Source organism: Cyrtonyx montezumae, unplaced genomic scaffold (assembly GCF_038088225.1).
Source record: "Cyrtonyx montezumae isolate F1298 unplaced genomic scaffold, pur_monq_1.0 scaffold_1, whole genome shotgun sequence".
Classification (NCBI taxonomy): domain Eukaryota; kingdom Metazoa; phylum Chordata; class Aves; order Galliformes; family Odontophoridae; genus Cyrtonyx; species Cyrtonyx montezumae.
The window spans coordinates 13090170-13112081 of NW_027071825.1; the positions used below are offsets into that span (position 1 = coordinate 13090170).

The 21912-nt window shown below is 41.5% G+C and overlaps 1 protein-coding gene across 1 annotated transcript; it reads right to left on the reverse strand.

Moving 5' to 3' along the window:
• Nucleotides 1-173: 173 nt before the first annotated feature.
• On the reverse strand, nucleotides 174-20257 carry LOC136054926 (vitellogenin-2-like). Its single transcript, XM_065746448.1, has 35 exons — nucleotides 20215-20257; nucleotides 19869-19889; nucleotides 19586-19737; nucleotides 17757-18008; nucleotides 17430-17591; nucleotides 17172-17320; nucleotides 16799-16949; nucleotides 16514-16671; nucleotides 16267-16432; nucleotides 15670-15795; nucleotides 15182-15400; nucleotides 14557-14774; nucleotides 14347-14444; nucleotides 13798-13922; nucleotides 13069-13170; nucleotides 12355-12474; nucleotides 12065-12254; nucleotides 11642-11735; nucleotides 10745-10930; nucleotides 10398-10524; nucleotides 9376-9604; nucleotides 9112-9287; nucleotides 8543-8845; nucleotides 8131-8178; nucleotides 7891-7974; nucleotides 6928-7140; nucleotides 6695-6837; nucleotides 5342-5480; nucleotides 4481-4616; nucleotides 3287-3473; nucleotides 2425-2516; nucleotides 1950-2041; nucleotides 1707-1866; nucleotides 1213-1374; nucleotides 174-292 (listed from the first exon to the last, which is right to left on the reverse strand). The coding sequence occupies exons 1-35, from the start codon at nucleotides 20252-20254 to the stop codon at nucleotides 174-176; spliced, it is 5139 nt and encodes a 1712-aa protein (XP_065602520.1). The 5' UTR covers nucleotides 20255-20257.
• Between the last annotated feature and the right edge of the window lie 1655 nt (nucleotides 20258-21912).

The following is a 21912-nucleotide window of genomic DNA, read 5'->3' on the forward strand; positions in this document are numbered from 1 at the left end:
AAAGATCAAACCGGCTTAAGGGAATCCACAGTTACCGCGAAGAGCTCAAAAGAACTGCGGAGGAAAGGAGTATAGTGAGGCAGCCTCGGGCTTTGCCGGCTGACCGCGGCTGCGTCCGCAGTTCCACGAGGCGGTGAGCGCTAACGCCGACAGCCAGCACGAGGGCACGAGCGTCACGCCGAGCACAGCTGCTGGACGCAGGAGCACGCCGTGTGCGCATCCACCCTGCTCACCAAGTCCTCAGACTTTTGGTCTAACCTCACCTGCTCCCCCTCCAGCTCGAGTGTGGAGTCTGAAAACGAGAGGAGAGAGGAGCCACGTGAGGCGTTTTTAATACGTTGAGGTACTCACTGCTAAGTGGTCACAGCTTTTCACATCAGCACGTGTGTGACGTGGTGTTACATTAACCTCATGACCATAACTGTCGCAGTGCGTAGGTGTAGCTCTCCGTGAAAAGTCCTGGAAGCAAGAGTAGGCTCGTGCTCGTGCATTTAGTGTGTATCACTGTTGAACTGATGTATCTGTTACAAAAGTAAATTCACTTCTTTGATCATTTATATTTAGGTAGCATTAATTAAGCTAAGATGCTTGCTAATAAGGCTTATTTATACAAAGATGTTGAAATATTTTATCCTCATTTTTTGTATGGAGATGGTGGAATGGGATCCCTCTGCCTGAGACAGGTTTTTTTTTTTTTTTTTTTTTTTTTTTTCCCCCATATTCACAAGCTGAGCAGCTTAAATAGCCATATCCCACGGAGCCTTAATGTGGGCTGTGGCTCTGTGTCTCACTATGGAGAAAAGGAGGAGAGAGAGCGGTGTACAAGGAGGAATCATAGCATCATAGAATCATTAAGATTGGAAAAGACCTCTAAGATCATCAACCCATATCCCTCAGTGCCACATCTACATGGTTCCTGAACACCTCCAGGGACAGTGACTCCAGCACCTTCCTGGACAGCCCATGCCAATGCATCACTACTGTTTCAGAGGAAACGCTTTTCCTAATATCCAACCTGAACCTCCCCTGGTGCAGCTTAAGTCTATTACCTCTCATCCTATCACTGTTACCTGAGAGAAGAGGCCAACCTCTACTTTGCAAGAACATCCTTTCAGGAAGTTGTAGAGAACACTAAGGTCTCCTGAGGAGTGCTCACTCTAACACGTGTTGTGCTGTGCACAAGTTGCACAAGTACAGCGTTTGTATACTCACCAGATGGGACGCAGTGGAAACCCACAGAGACAGGAACAGTCCTAGTTGCTGAACAGCCCTCTGTGCAGCGTAAAACTGGCTCAATGGAAAAGCATTTTGAGGCCTTTCTGTCAAATGCAACTGGCTTCTCAATTTTGACAAATTTCCTCTGCAGCTTGCAAGCTGTAAAACATGAATTCTTTTAAAGAAACTAGAGAATTTATCTATTATTCATATTACTTTATCAGCTTTGGAAAATTTAGTTTATAATTTTATCTAGAACACACAAACTTCAACTAGTTTGGTAATGTGGAAGAAGTTACAAAAGAATGCAATAAATCCAGACTTTGCAGTGCACTTCCAAACTCAGGAGAAAACTATTTTTAAGTCTCTGGCTATTAATCACAAGAACAGTGATCACAAAAATAATATGATAATATAAATCAGCTACGTAAGTCTTATGGTTACTCGTGTGACTAATTAATTAGTAAACAGTAATGATGAAATATAAGTACCTCCAGTACATATGTCTTCTGAGATGACCCAGGCGTGAGCAAAACTCATTGCATCTTTAGCTAAATATCCACTGGGCATTTGGTACTCCATTTTCTTCTCAGCGTCATATTTCCCACAAATACCACATGTTTTTCCGACCATCCAGAAAGCAACCTGAATCTTTGTGGAAATAAAGAGAAGACACTCTTAGACATTTTTCTTCTAAAAATAAATGCCCTGAAAATAATACAAAAAAATAATACCTCAAGTTTATGTCCATCATAATATAGGTTTTCTACACCATATTCAGGTGCTTTTAAAGACAAGCCTCCCTTTTCACCACTTATCAGCAGACCTGCAAAAAATGAGCAAAATGAAGTATCTTTGAAAAGTTATTATTTAGGATCCAACCTTAACCACCAGTCAAATTCATGGGGCCTTAGTGCAGTCAGCAGGTAGGGCTGGAGGAAATCTGGTTGCCTGTTCTGTGAGTCTCTGTGGACAGCACAATGTCCCATAGCTCTGTACTATGTGGTTCGCAGATACACAGGACTGGCATCGCTTTCTTCGCTCATCTTTCCTATAATTCCCATGAAAGTCAGGATGGAATTATAATAAGATCATCTGATTGTTCCTTGTAATAGGATGATCTCCCCCTCTTGAGTGGGGTTTGCAAGGTTATGTAATTCTTCAAAAGAACAGAAATGATTAAATAAAATATAAAGGTGACTCTCCTACCAGACTTAGATGTGTATGGAACATCTGTTGGAGTTTGAACACCATTAATCTTCAGCTGGATGAGTCCATTGGAAACATACATGTCAACCTCGCTTTAAATAAAGGAAATGAGTGTAAATAAATGCTTGTGCTTCTCACTATTTAGTTCATAGTTTCTAATCCTGGTAGAACCAACACTGCAGGATGCTTGAATCATTCTGAGATGAATTACCTGCTACCTTTTGTAAGGAAAGTTAAGTGAAAACAGGAAAGCATGCCAGGAGGACTAGTCACAAAAGCTTGTTCCCTGGTCTCATTGAGTTCTGAGTGTCTGCTTGTGGCCATAGTTCAGGCAGTCAGACACCAGACTACATGGATCCTTGCTAGAAAACAGTATAGTTCCTCTTATGTTCACATAAATTGAAGGTGCTTTACATTTCAGAGGAAGAATGGCCTCCTTGCATCAATTACAATCTCTTACAGCTTGAATGGCCCGTGCCTGTTAACTGCTCCTAGTTATTAGTTTAGCACAGGAGTTCAGGCTAAATTAATACAGTAGCCTCTTTTGGATTTATAGTGTATGTTTCAACCTAATTACTGAGAAATGAAATGAGATGACTAAATGCTAACAAATTAATGAAGAGTTTCAGACACTGAAGACTATAAGTTACAGTGAACCTCAGATGTATTTCAGAAACAAAGGACTTCTCAAAGTAAAAGCACAATCCCAAACCTCAGTGACATTCCTAGAAATCTTTCCACTGATGTCAGTAACTTTTCAACGAGTCTTATGCCAATATCAATCTGCCCTAACAACCTGGTCTTCACATTTATAGCATCATCAGCTTGACATCTATCTGTCACTACATTTGCAATTACTTACTGACTGGCAAGTCTGACACTTATTGCTGTAAGGTCAGCAGATTCTTCAAGTCTTTTCATCATCACCAGGAACTTCAGTTCCGGACTACAATCCTGTGCCAAGATGTGGTAGCAATTTGCAGGCATTGAATAGTTAAACTTAACTCCATTGAAGGTTGTTATCATATTTTGGGAAACTAAACAACGAGCTGAAAAAAAAAATAGAAAGTAAACTTTTTGTATTTTTAGACAGTTATTCTATTTAAGATTTATGTATTGTTTTTATTTTTTTACTGTTGAACATTTTCTGGTTTTATCTACTCCCATCTAAAAGAAAAATGATTCCTTCAGGTTGACTTTTGAATTCGCAAACCAAAAGTTTTGTCAGTCTACATGCAGCAGAGTGACCAATTCACAATTCAGTCACCAAGGGATGAATTCTACCCTCAGCGGGTGCAACTCTCTGTATGTGGCTTTTGGCTTTTGTAACTTTGTTGTAGTCAAAAAGAACTTCTTGACTGTTGTTGACAATTCACCTATCACTAGACGAGAGTAAATTCAATGTCAAGTGTTGTTGTTATGTGTACTGAGTCATAATCAGGATTAGAATTGGTAAGAGAATTGGGAGATAAGAAAAACAACAAACAAAACACAGTAGTAGATTTTTCCCTTTTTCACTGCAATTGTATTTTGTTGGAAATCCTACTTGCTCCAATTAAAAATTATTTTACACCAATTTTAATTAACAGAGTAGTTTTGGTGTAAGGCCTTTCCATTTAAAATTTAACCTCAGTATCTCTTAAAGTCATTAATGAAAAAATAATCTTTTACAATTTCACCTTCAAGAGGTGAATGTAATGGGTGCATTTTTGAACCTGGTCTAGTTTCTATATAGCAGTACTATTCAAGTAGAGCACCCTAAAACTGAGTCCACTTAAACATCTTTCTCATAAATTTTTAAATGCTTTTCCTCCTGGAGCAATCTCTGCAGTGAAGTTTAAATAGATGTACTGGGAGAGAGCCTACATCTCTGTTGCTGTTTGGCATGGAACTGAATATTTAATCTTGCCAACACAAGTTTAATTTTCCTTGCATCTTTGCAGCCTTGAAGATTTTCATTTCAGACAGAACTACTTCTAAATGAAGTCTGGCTGATTTTTGAAACTTTGCAAGTACAGACAGCTAATTTAACTTGTACAGATAGCTAATTGCTGACCTTTAAGGTTTTCAATGACTGAAAAGACTGCTTGGTAAAAGACGTTCCAGTCAGAGGATGGTAGCGTTGAGGTTGGTGTATCTGGACTTGAAGGGAATGGCAGGGGAAGCCTGATGGCTCTGTTATAAACTGTGAGCTGAAAATCAGTCAGAAAACAAATATGAATGAATGCAAATACCAAATACAATATGGAGATGAAATAGCATTTTCCTATAGCATTCAAACCTATACTTTCTGAAATCTAAATTAGAATCTAGATTTAAGTCAGAGCTTAAAATAAATCGAGTCCTCTGTCTACAACACTAAATATTTTACAGCTTGACATATCTACTATCAATAGAACTACTATCAATAGAATAGCAATGTTGTAAATTTTGATATTTGTCAATTCATAAGTTTTTCGTGAGATTCATGCTCACAATCCAGATGGTTTGCTTACCTGAGATGCACACCTTTTTCTTGCCTATATGTCGAGGGCTACTCTTTGGCTATCATGACTCTCTACAGCCCACTTTCATTATCTCTCTCACAGCACATCAAAACCTGTTATCTTCCTGAAGAGTTTTGGAGAAGTAGTCTCCTTAATCAGTAATAGCTAATGTGTTATAAATATGATAACGTTATCATATTGATAACCTCTTTCTTATTTCATGTGTTTACATGCTACTTGAGAGATATAAAAGCTTTTTAAGATATTTTCATAATGGAGTCATCTATGTGAACACATCACAGGGAAGCTTCTTCATGGATCAGTAAATTAGAAAATAATAAAAATAAAAGAAATGAAGAGTTAAAAAGCTATTAATCCTCAATTTCATTAGTACTTGGTGCTCCTAGACAAAAGATGGTGGAAAAAGTTACTTCAGGTAGCTTGAGGATCACATCACAGGTTCTTGGAGATGTCAGAGCCATCACCATGGCTACCTGATGAGAAGGACCACGCTGCTGCTTTTGGGAGTAGCCAAGCATATATGCAGCTCCTGGAAGATATGTGTAGAACCTGGAAAAGAAAGTAAATAAGTGATTGAAACCATCCATCCTTGAAAAGATTCTTTATTATTTGTTCAGACTAAAACAGCCCCTAAAGAAATATGTGCTCTCTGTTAGATACACATTACATAGCAGGGTTTGTAACACATGATGTTGTGTATGGTAAGATTTAAAAGTGTTAATGGGTGAAACAGTCTTCAAGAGATAACAAGGTGACAGAGGGATCTCTGTACTCAGAGGTTACAGGCTTGGGATTCAAATAGAGAAATACAGAAAATATTGATTAATAAATAAATAAACAAACCCCGGGGTGGGGGGTGGGGGGAATAAGAAAAAGCATAGTCTCAGTGCAAAACAAAGCTGAATTCTGTGGCTTTGCTCCAGCATAGCTAATTGGATGCTTTCCTCGACTATAGTAATGGCAGGAAACAGCACATCGAGGTAATACAATTGAATAAGAAGTCATCCTCTTCAGAAGACATTTATTAACTAAATTACTTGTACCCTCTAAAACGTGTTGCCTGCAAAGACAGATTGTTACATATGTCTGTATTTTGACATCACTGATAAAAAGATGAAGTTTGATACAGGTCTCTGTGTTATTGTGGAAAAATGCAATGTGGGTAAGTACAATGGATGAATGAATTCAATGGATAATAAATATAATATGTAGATACATATGGATGGGTGCATATGTAAACTGAATACAGTAGTTATTTTTCTTGCACTAAGCATCATGCAACACTTGCTATTTAATGTGCAATAAGCCGTATGCAAAGTATTCACATCACATTCAGAAACTGAAATTAAATTGCCTATGTTAGGAAATAAGTCTCTTAAGGCTCACTTGTACAGTCCATAAGAGACAAGCTCCTCTGCAGACAAAAGAATAGGCTTCTCCTCAGAGCCTATATTGATTGTGAAGTATCAGGAGACCAAGTTCCTAATTAAGCACTTCAAAATAAAAGCCTACAAGAAATTACATCAATCCCATCATCCTCCTTGTTTCAATAGGTTACCTTGAAAAAAAAAAAAAAAAAAAAAAAGCGCTATGTTTTGATGGAAATAATGCACAGAAAAAAAAACAGACTTGTCATCTGATATTATAAAATCATATTGATTAAGGAAAACTTTTCCAGCTCAGAAATTGCAGAATTGAATCTGTAATTATCTGAAGCATTGACATAATTGATTTTTTTTCAAAAAAAAAGAGTAAAAACTCACCATCTGGCAGTTTTTCGGACACTTGAAGGCACTTTTGACCACTCCAGCTTCACCTGTATAGCTGGATGTGCAGCAAATTGTCCTGTTGCAATCTGAGTAGCAACCTGGTAGTCCTGGCAATCTTTGCCCCATTTAAGGCTACCCTAGTAGAGGGGAATACATATTTTGTGCACAAAGCAGAGTAAGATTGTCAAATTTTATTTACATTTGATCTGATCACATTTTAAACCTACCGATGCTTTATGTGAATTTATTACTGAAGCATCAGCACAGAGTTTCCATCTATTTGATTCTGTGATGCTTGAAACAAACATCTGCACCACCAGTCTGGGGGCCTGTCTGTCAGTGTACATTACAAGCTGGTATCCTGTCGGCTGCTCATTTCTTTTGATGGCATGAAGAACTGCAGCCAGTATTGGTGGCTTGCTGTCTCCCAGGAACTTAGGCTTAAGTCAGTAGAGAAGAGAGAGCAAAGACGTAAACAAAGCATTAAAATTACTATATTCAAATCACAAACCAAAAAAAAAAAAAAAAGAATTTGTAAAGTTTCATTCAAAAAATCTTTTTATATAAACTACACAACAGCATCATAGAACATCACACAAGCAATTCAGTTCCTGTATAGTTTTGCTCTTTCATCAGAGAGCTCCTACAACCTATGTAAGTAAAACAGTATAATGTGAATCTTTTGGTAGCATAATTTCAGTGTAACAAAAAGAAAGCATGAAGTAGGACCCTACTGTATAAAGAACCAACACTGCCCACCTCAACATTGCTGTCTTATCCACCTGTGGTTTAACTAATCATCTCTCTGATGAAATTTGTTTAGACACCTGCTTAAAACTGAGATAGTCTGTTGATGGGAGGATCCGAGGAGATCATGCAGACCAGAGTGGGCTACTTGCACGTGTAGCAGCCTGTGACCCCTCCAAATTCAGAGCCCTTTGCTTGGCAGCAGCCACACTATTCCCGTCAGCAGCAGCTGTTCCTGTCCTGCCAGAGCTGAGGGACAGAGATGCCCACCTGGCCAAGGAGAGCAGCAGTAGGACAAGCAACAAAGTATGTGGAAGGATTAGTCCAGATGGAGCTGGCAAGGGCTTAGAGTCACCATATTTTTCCTATTCAGTTATCATAAACATACAGTAATTAAAAATTGAAGGTTTATGCATTTACTTCTTGTATATGAAGAGCCTCACCTGAGACTTGAGTGTAGAGATGCCTTCATTGCTAGATGATGAAGAGGAGCTGGTGCTGCTATTCTGAACTTTCCTTCGTGAGTTCTGCAACAACAGAAAATCACCCTGAAGTGAGTTGTTTACCACTGCAAGTCACTGTAGAACTTATTTATTTCAATTTTTTTTCTCTCTAACCTAAGTTCCAGTAAAGCTAATGAGAGCAGTTACAGGCCTTGCCCACAGCATAAGCAGAAAATATACCTGTTCATCTGCTGGCTTGAACCAAAACTGGTAAATGGGTAGATCTGCCTGTGAAGATGAGTAGAGTGTAAGAAGTTCCAAGAGAAGAAAAATAACATTTGACAAATGCATTAAAATTCAGTATTGAGTATGGAGAAAAAACAGAACTAGAAGCAAATTCTTAAACATTTTAAACAAAAGTCTTCTGGAATGTGGAATTCTGTAATTCTGAAAAACTGAAATGCTTCAGAGAACCAGAGAGTTTAAAACAGAAAAGGGCTCTGCTAGGTTACCTTGTCCATGCTGCAGTAAATCCTGTTTTTCTTTGGTCCATCCCCTACTGGCACAATTTCCTGCCTTCTGATACATAAACATTCACCACATAAATATAAAAAATATAAAAAATATAAAAAATCCAGTCTGAGTGAATTACCTGTTGGTTGGAATATTCACTGTCCACACTGCAGTGCTTGTCTCCAGAGCTGTCCTCTCTGCTGCTACTGCAGGTCTTACTGCTGCCAGAGCCAGTGCTGCTGCTGCCGCCGCCATGCTTCTTCCCAAATTGCCGTATTTCATCTTTCTCACGTTTATTTCCAGATTCCTTATCCTCAGCAGAGGAAGCAGTGGAAGATGAACTGGAGAGTGGCATTGGAGTGGGCTCTGTCCAGAGGTCTGTAACTGCAGCCTTTACTTTACTGTGAATCCGCTTCTTATGATGACGTGTTTTATTTGCAACCTCCAAAAACAGATCCAAGAGTCGTGAATATACAGTTTGCTCTGTAATATTTCTCTGGGCATCAGATAAACTACTCACCAGAGCTCTTCAAGGAAATACAACCTCTTTGCCCCACATGCTGCAGACACCGCACCAAAGCTCACTTAGACCCACTCCTCCCACAGAAAAATTCTTGCTTTCCCATGCCTGTTTTCCACACTGGATTTCAAATCTTTGGCTTCATTCAAGGGAAATTATTCCTACCTCCCATGCTCAAAGTCTCCTACCTTGAACACGTTTTCAATGCCTAGAATCTTCTTCAGTTTTGCTTTAATATTCTCATACAGAGATGGCTCCTTCTCCTCTTTAGGTCCTGATCTTGTTGCATCAATTATTTTGGAGGCTGCTTTGTCTCCTGCTTGAATTTCCAGCTGTATTTTTTCAATATCAGCATCTGTATGAACTAGAGTCAAGATATTTATGTTCCAGCATTGTGCTATTTGAGTATCATTCACAGAGACTGACAGAAAAGCTTGCTTTCATTACCATACCTGGCTTCAAAACTATTTTGGCTTCAAGTTCTCCAACTAATTTGTTCAGCCAGGTATTTCTTAAGAAAGCAGAATTTCGTGACTTTAGGCTAAGACAAGCAGAACATCCCAAACTGGCTAATTTTCTACAGAAGGTGTGTGCATAAGATATTTGTCCTGCACCATGGTGACATTCCTCTTCTGAACCTTGGAGGCATCCTTTGGATATCACACTGGGAATATTTCTTTGCTGCATTAAACAAAAGTATGATAAATAAAAATATTTTATAGAAAAAATTGACACAGCTCTCAGAATCTTTGGTATATTCCTATTAATGATGAAAACGATGACAGTCTTGTCTAAGAAAGAAAGTACTGCTTAAAATTAGACAACCAAGCATTGGAAGAAGTGGGGTTTCTTCCGAAATAGCAGAATCGCAGAATTGTAGGGGTTGGAAGGGACCTCTAGAGATCATCGAGTCAAACTCCAAATGTGTTATATAGGTCAGGTCACCTAGCCAGCCTTTTCCAGGCAGTGTGTCTCAAACAAACTCCCAGATGAGAACCCCCAGTAGTCACTGGAGAGACTATAGGCTCCTGTAACAGTTTAACGTATCCATCCCATGCCCACAGTAGGCCTGAGAGGCTGAAGAGTAGTGCAGAGAATGCGCTTCTGCACTCCCCTGCAGGGATTCCCATGGGATTTGGGAAGAAAAATATTAATGCTGCCTGAGAGCCATTCTTTCCCCATTGCTCTGACTGAAAAAAGGAATAGAGTACAAAGGATTTATCTTCCATAACCCTCCCATGACTGAGGAAATAGGGAGACATACTGTCAAAAGAACCTCTCTGCATGAGATGAAAAGACCCTGAGTATAAGCACCTTAAGTATGCTGGGACTTAACGCTAGGCTGGGCTTGGGATACATCAGGCACCTGTTGGGTCTCACAGCTGCTTTGTTTATGATCTGATTACTCAGCTGCTGTGTTGGGGTTGCACAGCCCTGTCTGCTCTCTACCCGCCTGCAGTACAGGCCTTGTTACCTTCCAGATTTCTGATGACTGGAACTGCTGGTTAGAGATAGTTGGCATTTCTCCTTTGGGGAGAATAGGGGACTTCTTCTCAGAATCTACTTCTTCCATGTTTCTTGAAATAGCAAAAGCTTCACTCCTGTGGAAGCAAGGCATGCAAATAACATTTTCTAACTTCGCTTACCACCACCACTATTTAATACTGGAGAGATATGGGCAGTAAAAAAGAGAATGCTAAGCTTCATATGGCTGCTGGAGTACAGCTGAGTCTGAAAAAAAGTTGTACGTTCATGACTTATAAAGGAGAGCTCACAATCATTTAACACGTAACAAGCAATGTGTGACAAAATCTTCTGTACCTTACAGCTGCTAGCTCAACCTCCTGATGGCATGGAAGGGTTTCAATCTTCACATTTTTCTCTTTCATGTTTATCCTGGCATCAAATTTCATTGAAGTGTTGGCACTGAACTCTGCATGAAGTTCAAGACCACTCTGAAGATACTGTGTATTAGTACCCATCATTGCAATCATATGAAAATACACTCTGGAAATAAAAACACGCATAATTATAAATGAATATATGCATTTTTATCTTCGAAATGCAGAACTGAATGTTCATAATATTCTGTTCATTGCAGGAACTACCGCTGGCAGATTAAAGAGATGTAACAGGATAAAAAAGCTGAAGTGCCACTGGAGAGTAAAGGGTATTATCTGATAAACAAAGCAAATAGATCCTCTCACTGCTTTATCACTGATACATTGCTTGAGGACAAGCTAACATCAGAACCCTCTTCTAGCTTCAGATTTTGTCTAGTTGGTTATTATTATCACTGTTCTTATTATCGTTATTACTATTACCACTGCTAGTACAGTTGCTATTGCTTTTGTTCATCTAGAAGGGTTTTGCTTTTCTCCCTGAAATCTCTACAGCTTGCAGCTTCTGGTGATGAGGAAAAAAAAATTACATGTAAGAAAATACATCTTCATAGCTTAGTAGCTTTAGTCACTGACCAGGTACAAGTGTGTGCATTTTCAGCAACGGCAGAACATTGCTGCATTCCTTCTTGATGCAGTGCACTTTGCTAGGCTTGCAAGGTCACAAAACAACACGTCTCACTTCCTTATATAGGTTCACTGCTCAGGACTAATACAGCCATCCCAAACTTGGGCCAAATAACATTCTTATCCAACACAACTACTTCAAATATAAATATGAATGTGTGTGTGTGTGTGTGTGTGTGTGTATTTATACTTCGGTTTGATGTCAGCATGAATATCCATGTTGGTTTCCAACAATTGTGAAGGTCTAAAATTGTCCGATAATGGTGGTGACATCTGAATACCAACTGTAAAAGACAGAGAAATTACCTAAGCAGAGAAAAAAAATGCTGGACATACATTTTTTCAGTAAACACACCAGTTAACACAAGCTGTGCTTCTACATTTTTGAATACTTCCCATGGTTATTTGAAGATCATTATCCTTGAAACAGAATTATTCAAATATGTCCTAGGTGAAAGATGCTAATTACTTCTCAGCCCCTTTGGAGGTTCCTGAACACTAGTATTTTCACATTACAAGAGTACTTTTCAAGATTACAGAAGCAATTAATTTCAGCAGAGGGATGGAAGAACAGCTGCTGGGAAGGAATTGCTGTCAGGTGTCCCACGCTCACCAGCAGCCACAGCCTGGGCCAGGGCAACACTGCACATGCTGAGCTCCAGTGGCAGGCCCACCACCGTCGGGACAGCGTGCCGCAGCTCAGCCACCACTGCTGGCAGTGCCCATTGGCCTGAAACACCTCTCTGGGCCTCCTCCACTGCTCTTTTCACCGCTGTCTGCCAACTTGATGATCCAGTTAGACTCTGAAGACAGAGAAATGGGTTCAATGAGCAGGTATGGTGAGCTGGGGGACATAAATTATTCAGCAACACAGACAAAAAAAGGCAACAGCCTTATCACTACCTTCATGGCCTGCTGAATGATGCCCTTGTCAGTTTCAGTAAAGGCAATCTCCTGGCCCAGTACTTTGAAGTAAACAGACACCACAGGATCTTCAGGAGGCAATTCTTTCCATCCCAGAAGCTGAGGTGTTAAGAAGAGGTGAAGGAGAAAGGGATGAAATGGTTTTGTAAAATACATCATTGTATTAACAAAAAGTAGATTACACCTAAAGCATACTAACTATGGTTCCTTAGCCAAAAAAAAAAAAAAGGTAGGCATCTGACAGGCATGAACTTATGTGGCCTTTCTCATATTGCTTAACTAATTTCAGTGGGTGTTTCTCTACATAAGAATGGAGTAAGGCCTTGGTAATTTTTGCTACTTAAGTACTGGGTGACACCCAAGGGCTCATAAACAAAAGTCTTATTCACTAATCATTTTAAGAGAAGAGCAACCACTTACTGTGTTTTAACATATACTTTAAACCACATGAATTTTGCCTAACATCATCTTTTGTACTGTACATTAAGGGCAGCTTTGCATGGTGTGCTGACACACATTGAGTGAAAAGATGGCATCTGTTCTCACTGTAAGTACAATCTAAGTACATCTTTCTATGTCCAAACAGGATGGCTGACTCCTCTTTAACTGAGATTTCAAACGTAGCTGATGCAACCCTGGTGCTGGTGGGAACTGTCTACTGCAAACAAATTGGGAGGGTGGATAAAGGCATACCATTTTACCAAGTTCCTTCAGTGTCTTGTATGTATCACATTCAGCAAAGGGAATATTCTGTTTCCTGATGATATTAGCTAGGCTTTGTGATCGGAGAGCTACCTGTAGGAAACAGCACAGAGCATCACAGCCCAAGTACCAGAAAGCTCAGGAATACCTTTGTACCCGGCATTACACTCACCAAGGTGACTCTAAATGCATACCCCATGAAGCCACAGCACTTATAAGGCTGTGCTTACTTGGCAGGTGACTGCTGGCTATGACTGCAAATGCTGAGGACGTGCTGAGCTAGCTTTGAATTAGTCAGCAGGGATAATTTTAGGGCAGACCAAAGATCAGCGCAGACTGCAAAGCTTACCCAAGAAGATGAGTAAATGGCTGCATGCTGTTACATGGAACTTCATGCTGCTAGGGCTGCATTGCTGCCTGAAACTTAATTTCAGCTGTTCATTCCCTGTACTTACGTAAAACATCCTAGATGTCATGTGATTTTAGGTAGGCAAATACTCTGCTATGTAAGCTTTCCTTTGCTCTCCTAGATTTTCATGCCTACACTGAAAGTGTTCAATCCACATCAAGAAGCCCAAACACAAGTAAAATCATAATCTTTATATAAATTTTCCCTTCCACATAAGTCCTCACAGACAGAGTCAAACAATGTATACACTAACAAGTAATGCTGTCTGTAGCTGGGTTGTAGCTATCTGATTGTTTTAATTAAATACTTACTTCTACAATATCTGTTGCAGTATTTGCATAATATCCTCTTACTTTCATGATTATATCAGATGGAAACATAGTGTTCGGACTGTTCAGTAGATAGACCCTCCAAATTGCACCAGCCTTATACAGATCTATAACAGGAACAAAAAGCAGAAGAGTTTTTTAGGGTCTCCAAGGTGTCTCGTGAATTTAAGCTACCTTAGGTGCATGCTGTACTAGATGGCAAATGATTCTGCCTATATTCAGCCCCACAGATCCCCAACCTTGTAACTTCAAAGAGGGATCTTTGTTCTAGGGCAGAGTCAAAAGCATCACAGTGGTCAAAGCAGAAGGCCTAAATACGCACGCAGATACTTCTTTCCCCAGCAGATACCCAAAAAGTAGTAGAACACCTTCAGAGGATTTTGCATTTTACGAGGCTCTGGTGCTTTCTTCTGTTTCAAGGGTGTACTAAGCCCACAGCCCATGGCTGGAATTTTGGATGGAAATTATGGAACATGGTAGAAGCATTTAGCTATGTAAGCCTAAGTGGTGAACAGGGCATCTGGTACTCACAGGAATAACCACCACCATGAATGGCCTTGCTGTAACGATAGTTCAACCTGACAAATCTGGGGCTCAGAAGTTTAATGGCAATGTTACAAGCAGCAGATCTGAATAATAAAGAGTTAAAATCATAAGAAGTTAGTCAACAATGACCAAATTCTTAGAAAAGTGAGAAGAATGTATATCACCATTTGCAAAAATTGTACTTCTTCTGCTTACAGATCGTAGAGCTGTGGGATCCCTCCTATTGCCAAAGCCTTCATGTGTGAATATGTGAAACTGGCCACTTGTAAGCTAGTCTCTCTCAGCAGCGAGCTGGCCATGGCTGCCACGATGGGAAGAGAAGGCTTTGTTTCAAAGAGGACTATGCAAGCCATCATGCGCACATTTGGAGCAAGCGTGCTGTCCATAAAGATTTGGAGAGTGATCTCCCTTACCTAAGGAGAAAGATACAAGCTGTGAATACCTCACAATTCTTCAAGAAGAGGTGTTTCCAAACTAAACATGTCAGATCTGCATGTAATGGTGAACAAAACCCTGAACAAAGCATTGAGTATGGAGCCTGTCGTTAAAATGAAGACACTGCTGGGGGCATAATGAATAGGGCTAGAAGAAAGAGCCATTAGCAACAGGCAGAGTGTTACAGTGACTGAAGCAACCCCCTTCCCAGGATGTCAACAAAGATGGGGTAATGTCAGGGATTTGCAACATGGGAAAGAGGAAAACTAGTTTCTACAAAATCTGCCCAGAGTTCCTAATGGCACTCTATGGCTTCATTATCCCTGCATCTCAAAGGCAGCCCAAAACACACCCTCAGAGGTAATCAAATAATAATTTCAGTTACTTTTGCAGGGTCTTTTCTGGCTATCTTCCTCAAGGCCAGCACGGCATCAGCATGAATTCTGCTCGGTAGTGATGCAGCAGCAATTGAAAACGTTGGCAAAATCTTCAGGATGCATTTGATGCTGGCAGGCTCTCCTGCATTGCCTATAGCTTTCAGGGCCAAGGCCACATCTTTAGCATGGCTTCTGCTGGAAGCTTCAGCAGCAAGGTCATGGAGTGGCTGAAATCAGAGCAGGCTGTTGTTAATCACAACAGGCAGAAATCCTGTAATAATGCATTAAAATACACATTGCCATAGCAAACAAAATGACCTCTGGAGCAAAACCCTGAGTAAAGCTGTTCAGATTTTTCTCCCAGAAGAAATCACTGCTAAGAGTGAGGCACGTAAACACCTCATTCCCAAGCCGTCAGCACTTCAAGAGGTGAATTAGAGGCATTTGAAAAATTTCTTCACCCCTAATGAAATAATAAGAGATGAGAGTCACCTACCTGAAGAAGTTCATTAGGACAAAATGGAAGCTGGGCGCAGTATTTATTTACCAAGCTACCATATCCCAGGTAAACAAGTACTCGCAGCACTGGTGTTTTCTGAATTTGGGGACAGGTCAGAAAAGTCTGCAGAAGGAAGAAATCATAGTTGTTAACATTTTGATTTATTAGAGCTGGTGTGCAGTGAAACATTTGTATCTGAGGAGTAAATAGATAAAATTACTTTGGATTTTTCCTACGTATTTTAGAACTTAAATCAAATAGTAGTGATTCGGCTAGGATTAAAGTAGAGCTGCTCCAGTTCTGTTGCATGCATTGGTTACTTTGTGTTATTTTCATGTCTGTCCGTTTTTAAAATCTACATTTTGATATAAATAAATCAAAAGTAATTTTACTATGAAAGTTTTAAAAAATATTCCTTACAAAACTTTTGCAACAAATGTTTGGAAACATTTTCTAAATAATTCCCTTTTTATGTTAATGGCTTTCATTTTACAAAATAAGAAGAGAAAACATTGCGTCCTTTGCTTATAGTCATGTGAATTTGCTTCCAAAATGTGTGACAGGGTAGCAGAAGGGAGAATCGTTTGTACTCACTGTGGCAACTTCTAGGGCTTTCTTACTGGGCATAACAGAATGAAAGGCAAGAGGGAGAATCACAGCTCCTTCCCAGATTTTCAGATTCTTATCATGAATTTTTTGTTTGAGGAACTGGAATGTGTCAGTAGCTCCAGCAGCACAGGCAGCACTCAGGAACCAGTGCCTGCCAGGGAGGGGAGGACTCGTTACCGCATTGCCCAGCGCTGCTCTGGTTGGGAATCCCAGCAGACAGCAGTGCAGTTACCTGTATGGAGGTTCACTGGCAAACTGCATCCACACAGACTCGATTTGATCCAGGGTCACTACACGAAGCAACTGGACCATTTTTAAAAACTTAGTTGAGGCTTCTGTAGTGCCTCCTTCCTTGTCATTCTGAACTAATTGTTGCAGTGTTTCTGTTAACTGTGGGGGAAAAAAACAGAAAGATGAAATCTGACATGCCTCAAATAATTTTGAGACTTGTTAACAGGGCAAATGACCTGTTAACCTCATCAGTACTGAAAAAGTGCAAAGAATAATCCTCAACTACCTGCATGTCTGCATTTCTGACTCTTATTAGAGGGATTGGCATCTGGAGCAACCCTTCTGGGAAACGATAACGAAGACTCCCCTGGTTTTGCAGTTGAGCATCTGGTGCCTTTATGGGAGTCCTTTTAATGTCGACCAGAAGCAGTTCTTGTCTTGAAGAGAAAGACAGAAATGCTTTAGTGTGAGTTTGGCACACCACATGGGAGCTGGGCACAGTCAGGGTTGCAGGGTGAGGGTGCCCAGCACTGCAGCTGCACTAGCACAATGCAGAGCAATCTCGGGTTTGTGCATTGCACTGTACTGTCTGGAAATGTCACCAGACAGGCGAGAGCTTTCACTTTGCTTGCCACACTACCAACATTCACTGCACTCACTTGGCTTCCATGGCTGCTATCCCATCAGGCTCATTGAAGGGAGAGATCTGGTACACCTGTTCAGACATGGCAAATGTCATCAAGGCTCCACTGTCATAGTACTTCATCTTGTAAGTGAACAGTGCTGTGCCCTTCATGTTTCTGACTTTCTAAAGGTGTGAAGAGACACAAATATGAAATGGAAATTGTTAACTGATCGCAGACAAGCCAAATTCCCTGCCAGCACCAGCAGAGAGTGGGGGCAGAAGCGCAGCCTACCATGGGGCAGGTGGGGCAGGGCCGAATGTAGGCCATGCCTGTGCTCTGCACTGCACTGTCCTGGCAGTCTGTCAGGTCCTTGCTCTTGGAAATGGTGGCACGGTTATTCTTGCTGTCATCCTGGATAACGTATCTGGTCTGACAGGTGCCCTCAATCCCAGCCTGTGAGTGTTCATAAAACACAGTGAAATTTCACTGGAAATTTCAATTTCATTACAGCAATATATAGATCAATGAAAATTACCTGGCAAGGGTTGTGTCAGGGCAAGCTACTATGTAACAGGAAAAGGAGCATGAAAATGAAATCAGAATGGGAAAGAAACAAACCTCTTGTAGGTTGTACACATTCTGTGACTTTTTGATGGTTATCTGCATCATGTTCAGAATCCCTCTCACGAGGTTAGTGCAGAGGATGGGACAGTCCTCAGGGGCATAAATACTTCTCACTCTTCCCTCTGTGTATTCAAACTTAAAGACTTGGCTGAAACATGCAGCAATAGTCTCTGTGAGCTTCGGAGATGGAGTGAAGGGGTCGTTGGGCCAGAAGCCATGGTATTCCTCCAGCTTTGGAGACCGGATCTGTGAACAAAATTAGGAAAACATTCATCTTGTTCAACACCAGCTTGAAACAGTGCAATAACAGTGAAATGGACACTCCTCATCCATGGCTGGGCTCTTCTCCAGCACTCAGGAGATGTTTTTCTGCTCAGGCTCTTGTACTACACCTAGGAAACAGCCTTAAAAATGCAATTTCCATAAAGGATTTCTGCCAGAAAAAATAAGGTAATGCAAACAGCATTCAGAAGTTTAGCAAGCACGATGGACTAGGTAGTGAAACCCCTGCTGCCAGCTGTCTGTATGGAAAGAATCATCTCCCATTTTCCCCATTTTTTCACTGTGTTCTCCCTCCAGTCTACAGGTCAGCCAGGCCATCTCTCAAGCTGCCGACCTAGACACATAGGGACTGTTTTGGCGCTGCTCCTGGCTGAGCACGTCCCAGAGCAGCAAAGCTGCGGCAGGGCTGCTGGGGAAGCAGAAGCGAGCAAGGAAGCCGGGGCTGGCAGATGCTTTTTTGTGGCTGCCATCACTTGGAGCTTGTCAGGTTGTAAAGCTTGCTTGCAAGTCCTTGACTGCTCCCTAGTGGGAAGTGTGCGCCTGCATGCACATACGGACACAGACACACGCACAGACATGCCTCCCGCCCTCCTGCAGTAAGACACGTGTTCCTGCGCAGAGGGAAGTAGTGTGGTATTAGGGCTCTATTTTAGGCTTTTTTAATCAGGGCTACAACAGTGGCTTGCCTCTTAGAATAAATCCTACTCAAGACTTACGTCTGTAATTGCTGAAGTTATACCAAATTTAGCAAGGCTACAATAAAGTCCTGCTGTTTTGAAAGTGTGTCATATTTGAAAACAGATATTTCCTCTCACTGTTTCAGTAACAGGTGCACAGAGTTACAGATTCAGTAAACTCCTAGGACAAATGCAAAGTGCCCTCATACGGCTCTTTCCCTCTGTGGTGTTGCCTCTTTTCTAACATCTTTTGTTCTGCGCCAGTTTCTTAAGATGTTTGTTTTAATCTTTTCTGTGAGTAGCAGCACTTCCAGATCTGTTATCATTATGCGAAGCACAAGCGTTACCACTGAAATTCTTCACATTTGAATTGAAACCTATGCGAAGAATATCAAAAGGAATACAACGGAGACAGACCTGAATTTCATTTGTAATGAATGAATTTCAACACAAAGCTTTTCTGAGGCCATGGACTGGGCTAAAAATCATGGATTTGTCATACCTGAATTTTTTTCATTTTCATACTCAAGTTTACTGTTGCCTTTACTAAAGCTATCATAAGGGCATTGCCTTAAAGCAGCAGCCTGACTTGTTTTTCCATGGAGCTGAAGCTTGTTAGTGGGCTCAGGCACTGGATCAGCTCTACCTCCCTCTACAGACCTGCAGGATGAGAGCATAAACCAGTGCAACCTGAGCAAAGCCACTTGGTCTGACACTGGGACTGTGGGGTCCGCTCAGCACCCAGGCGTACCCTAAGGTTATGTTCAAGGTTTGCATCCCTGGCTTGTTTATTTTTCCAGCAGAAACTATGTCCCAAACTGTGTGATGCAGGAGGAGGGATAGGTTTGCATACCCTGAAGTTACCTGCAGAAGGTGGTCGCTGCGAGACACACGGCTGATCTCCAGTCCACAGGTCAGCTTCAGCCCCGCTGCTGCCAGCGCCTTGCCTGGCAGTCTGTGCAGAATGAGGCCCTTGTATTCATACACGTAAGTCTTGCCAGTACGAAAACCAGGCTCTATTGAAAAGTAATTGAAAGAAATGCCTCCTTCACTATGACTGCCGTGCCATTTGCCATAGAAAACATCCCAGCATTGGAAGGAGTGGGCAGGAGATACGTGCACTGTCAGATGGGGGGAGTGCACTTACCAAGGTCATGCTTCTGGGCCCCTGCATGGTAGAAAAGAGAAAGATGCATGAGGAAACTAAAATCTCTGCAGGCACTTTACATTTATTATTCATTTACTCAGGGAGATGATGGCTGTCAGACAGCCAGCTTTTGGAGCACACCCTTGGGACACCGAGTCCATGCCAGCCCTGCTTGCTACATGCTGCTGCACTCAAGCAAGAAATCCATCATCTGACAGCCAAAGTCATAAAAAGGCTTTAGCAGATTATGCTGGGAACATCCCTAATAAGGCCCTGAGGAGGTGCCCCTTCCTGAGGAGCATAGTGACCATTGCGGTTCTGCAGTACCAGTAAAGCTCAGACTTACCCACGAGGGCGAGTACCAGGGCCAGGATGAGTCCCTTCATGCTAAAAGTGACTGAATGCTGCAGGGGAAATGTGCACCTTTTATAGAAGAATTATTAACAGGCTCAGGGAATTCTGTTGAGTTATCAACTTCTTATCAACTACTCGAACCCTTTGAGGGTGAGAGGGCCGGGGACACCTGGCCAAAATAATAAAAGTGCTGTGCCAAAATAATCACAGGCAATCTTGTTCTCACTTCACCATCTAAATGCTCAGAAAGCACCTTTTGGAATAGATGAACAAAAGTATTAAAATATCATTTAAAGCAAAATATTTATTGCATAATGAATACTACTATCATTACTTGTTGGAAGCATCTGGTGCTATTGCAGCCTGTTCTGACTTTGCCCAGGTTATCCTGACCTGACCACAAGGCACAAACCTTATCTAACTGATAGTGCTTCACAAGGATTGTGCAAAGCCTGGGCAGCACTTCTGTGACACTGCACTGATGCCCTTCTGCTTCTGCACATGCTGTCACCCACAGCACTGCTCTCTGAAGGGTGGGGAATCCACCATGAGACGATAACTCCCACCACTGTCACAAAGGCCACAGCAGAAAGCACTGCTCACATTCACATTTCCTTACCTGACTTTCTTACCAGGACATTGCACCCATCAGTGCCCTTGCCCAGAATCATTAGCCATGCACAGGTGTGGGTGAGAACCCAGGGGAGCTGCAGACATTGCGGACACAAGGCTCCTGGCTTACTAAGATGTACAAACTCCAGTTTGCTCAAATGCATTTCACACCAGGCAACAAAGGGCAACATCCTCACAAAGTGGGGTCACTTTTTCTGTCAGTCAGCTGCCAGCCATCTACTGCTACTCTCCCTGCCCCTTTCCGTGAGCAGGTCTGTGAGCAGGTTCCCTTTTCAGCAGCTCTGTGAGGCTGCTCGTGTTACACAGCTCAGCTGGGTTCCTGGTCTTTTGTTCTCAGATGAGTTGTGGAGTTGGACAATGGTGACAGGGCCATAGATACTGCTCTCGTTGCAGATCTGTAGGAGAGGCAGCCCAGCAGCCCTGGGTCTGGGATTTGAATTTTCTCCTTTGGGGCTGCCAGTGTGTGTACTTAAACTGGGGTAGGGAACCAAAGCTGCTGCTGAATCACTGTGGGAAGGGTTAGGCTCACAAGGCACAGAACTTGTCTCAGTTCTCATCAATGCAGCAGGGACTCCTATCCAGGACAATGTAGTTTTCCCACTGCTTTTCAGCTGATATTTTTATAACTGATCAGTTAGGATATAATTTATAATACCTGACACACTGGACTTTGTTTGTACATCGAGTATGTTTTGCTGGTACTATATCCTGGTTCTGTTTGTTCTGACCTCTTTCTCAGTAAAACTGACAGAATATGACAGAGAAGCTTGGCCATATAGGCTGCAAGCAGCTCCAGGGATTTGTATCATGTCTTTTGAGATTTGGCAAATAGTAAATTTAGCTAAAAGATTTACACTTACAACTACCGGCAGCTGGTGAGAGGCTCAAAATCCAACATACTATGGAATGTTTACATGCAGCTTCAAAATTTAAAAACAAAATGACCAACCAACAAACCCTACCTGTGTAACATAGCTGTGTCTGGACTTTGAGGTATAGCATTCATACTCCAATACAGAGGGCACTGGGAATCAATGTCCTCGTAGCTCCGGATGTA

Coding starts and splice junctions, on each gene's coding strand:
- LOC136054926 (XM_065746448.1), bottom strand. CDS start 20,254: ATGAAGGGACTCATCCTGGCCCTGGTACTCGCCCTCGTGG. Junction 6,838..6,927: donor TAAATTCACATAAAGCATCG/GTAGGTTTAAAA, acceptor CCCCTCTACTAG/GGTAGCCTTAAATGGGGCAA. Junction 1,375..1,706: donor AGAAGACATATGTACTGGAG/GTACTTATATTT, acceptor CATGTTTTACAG/CTTGCAAGCTGCAGAGGAAA.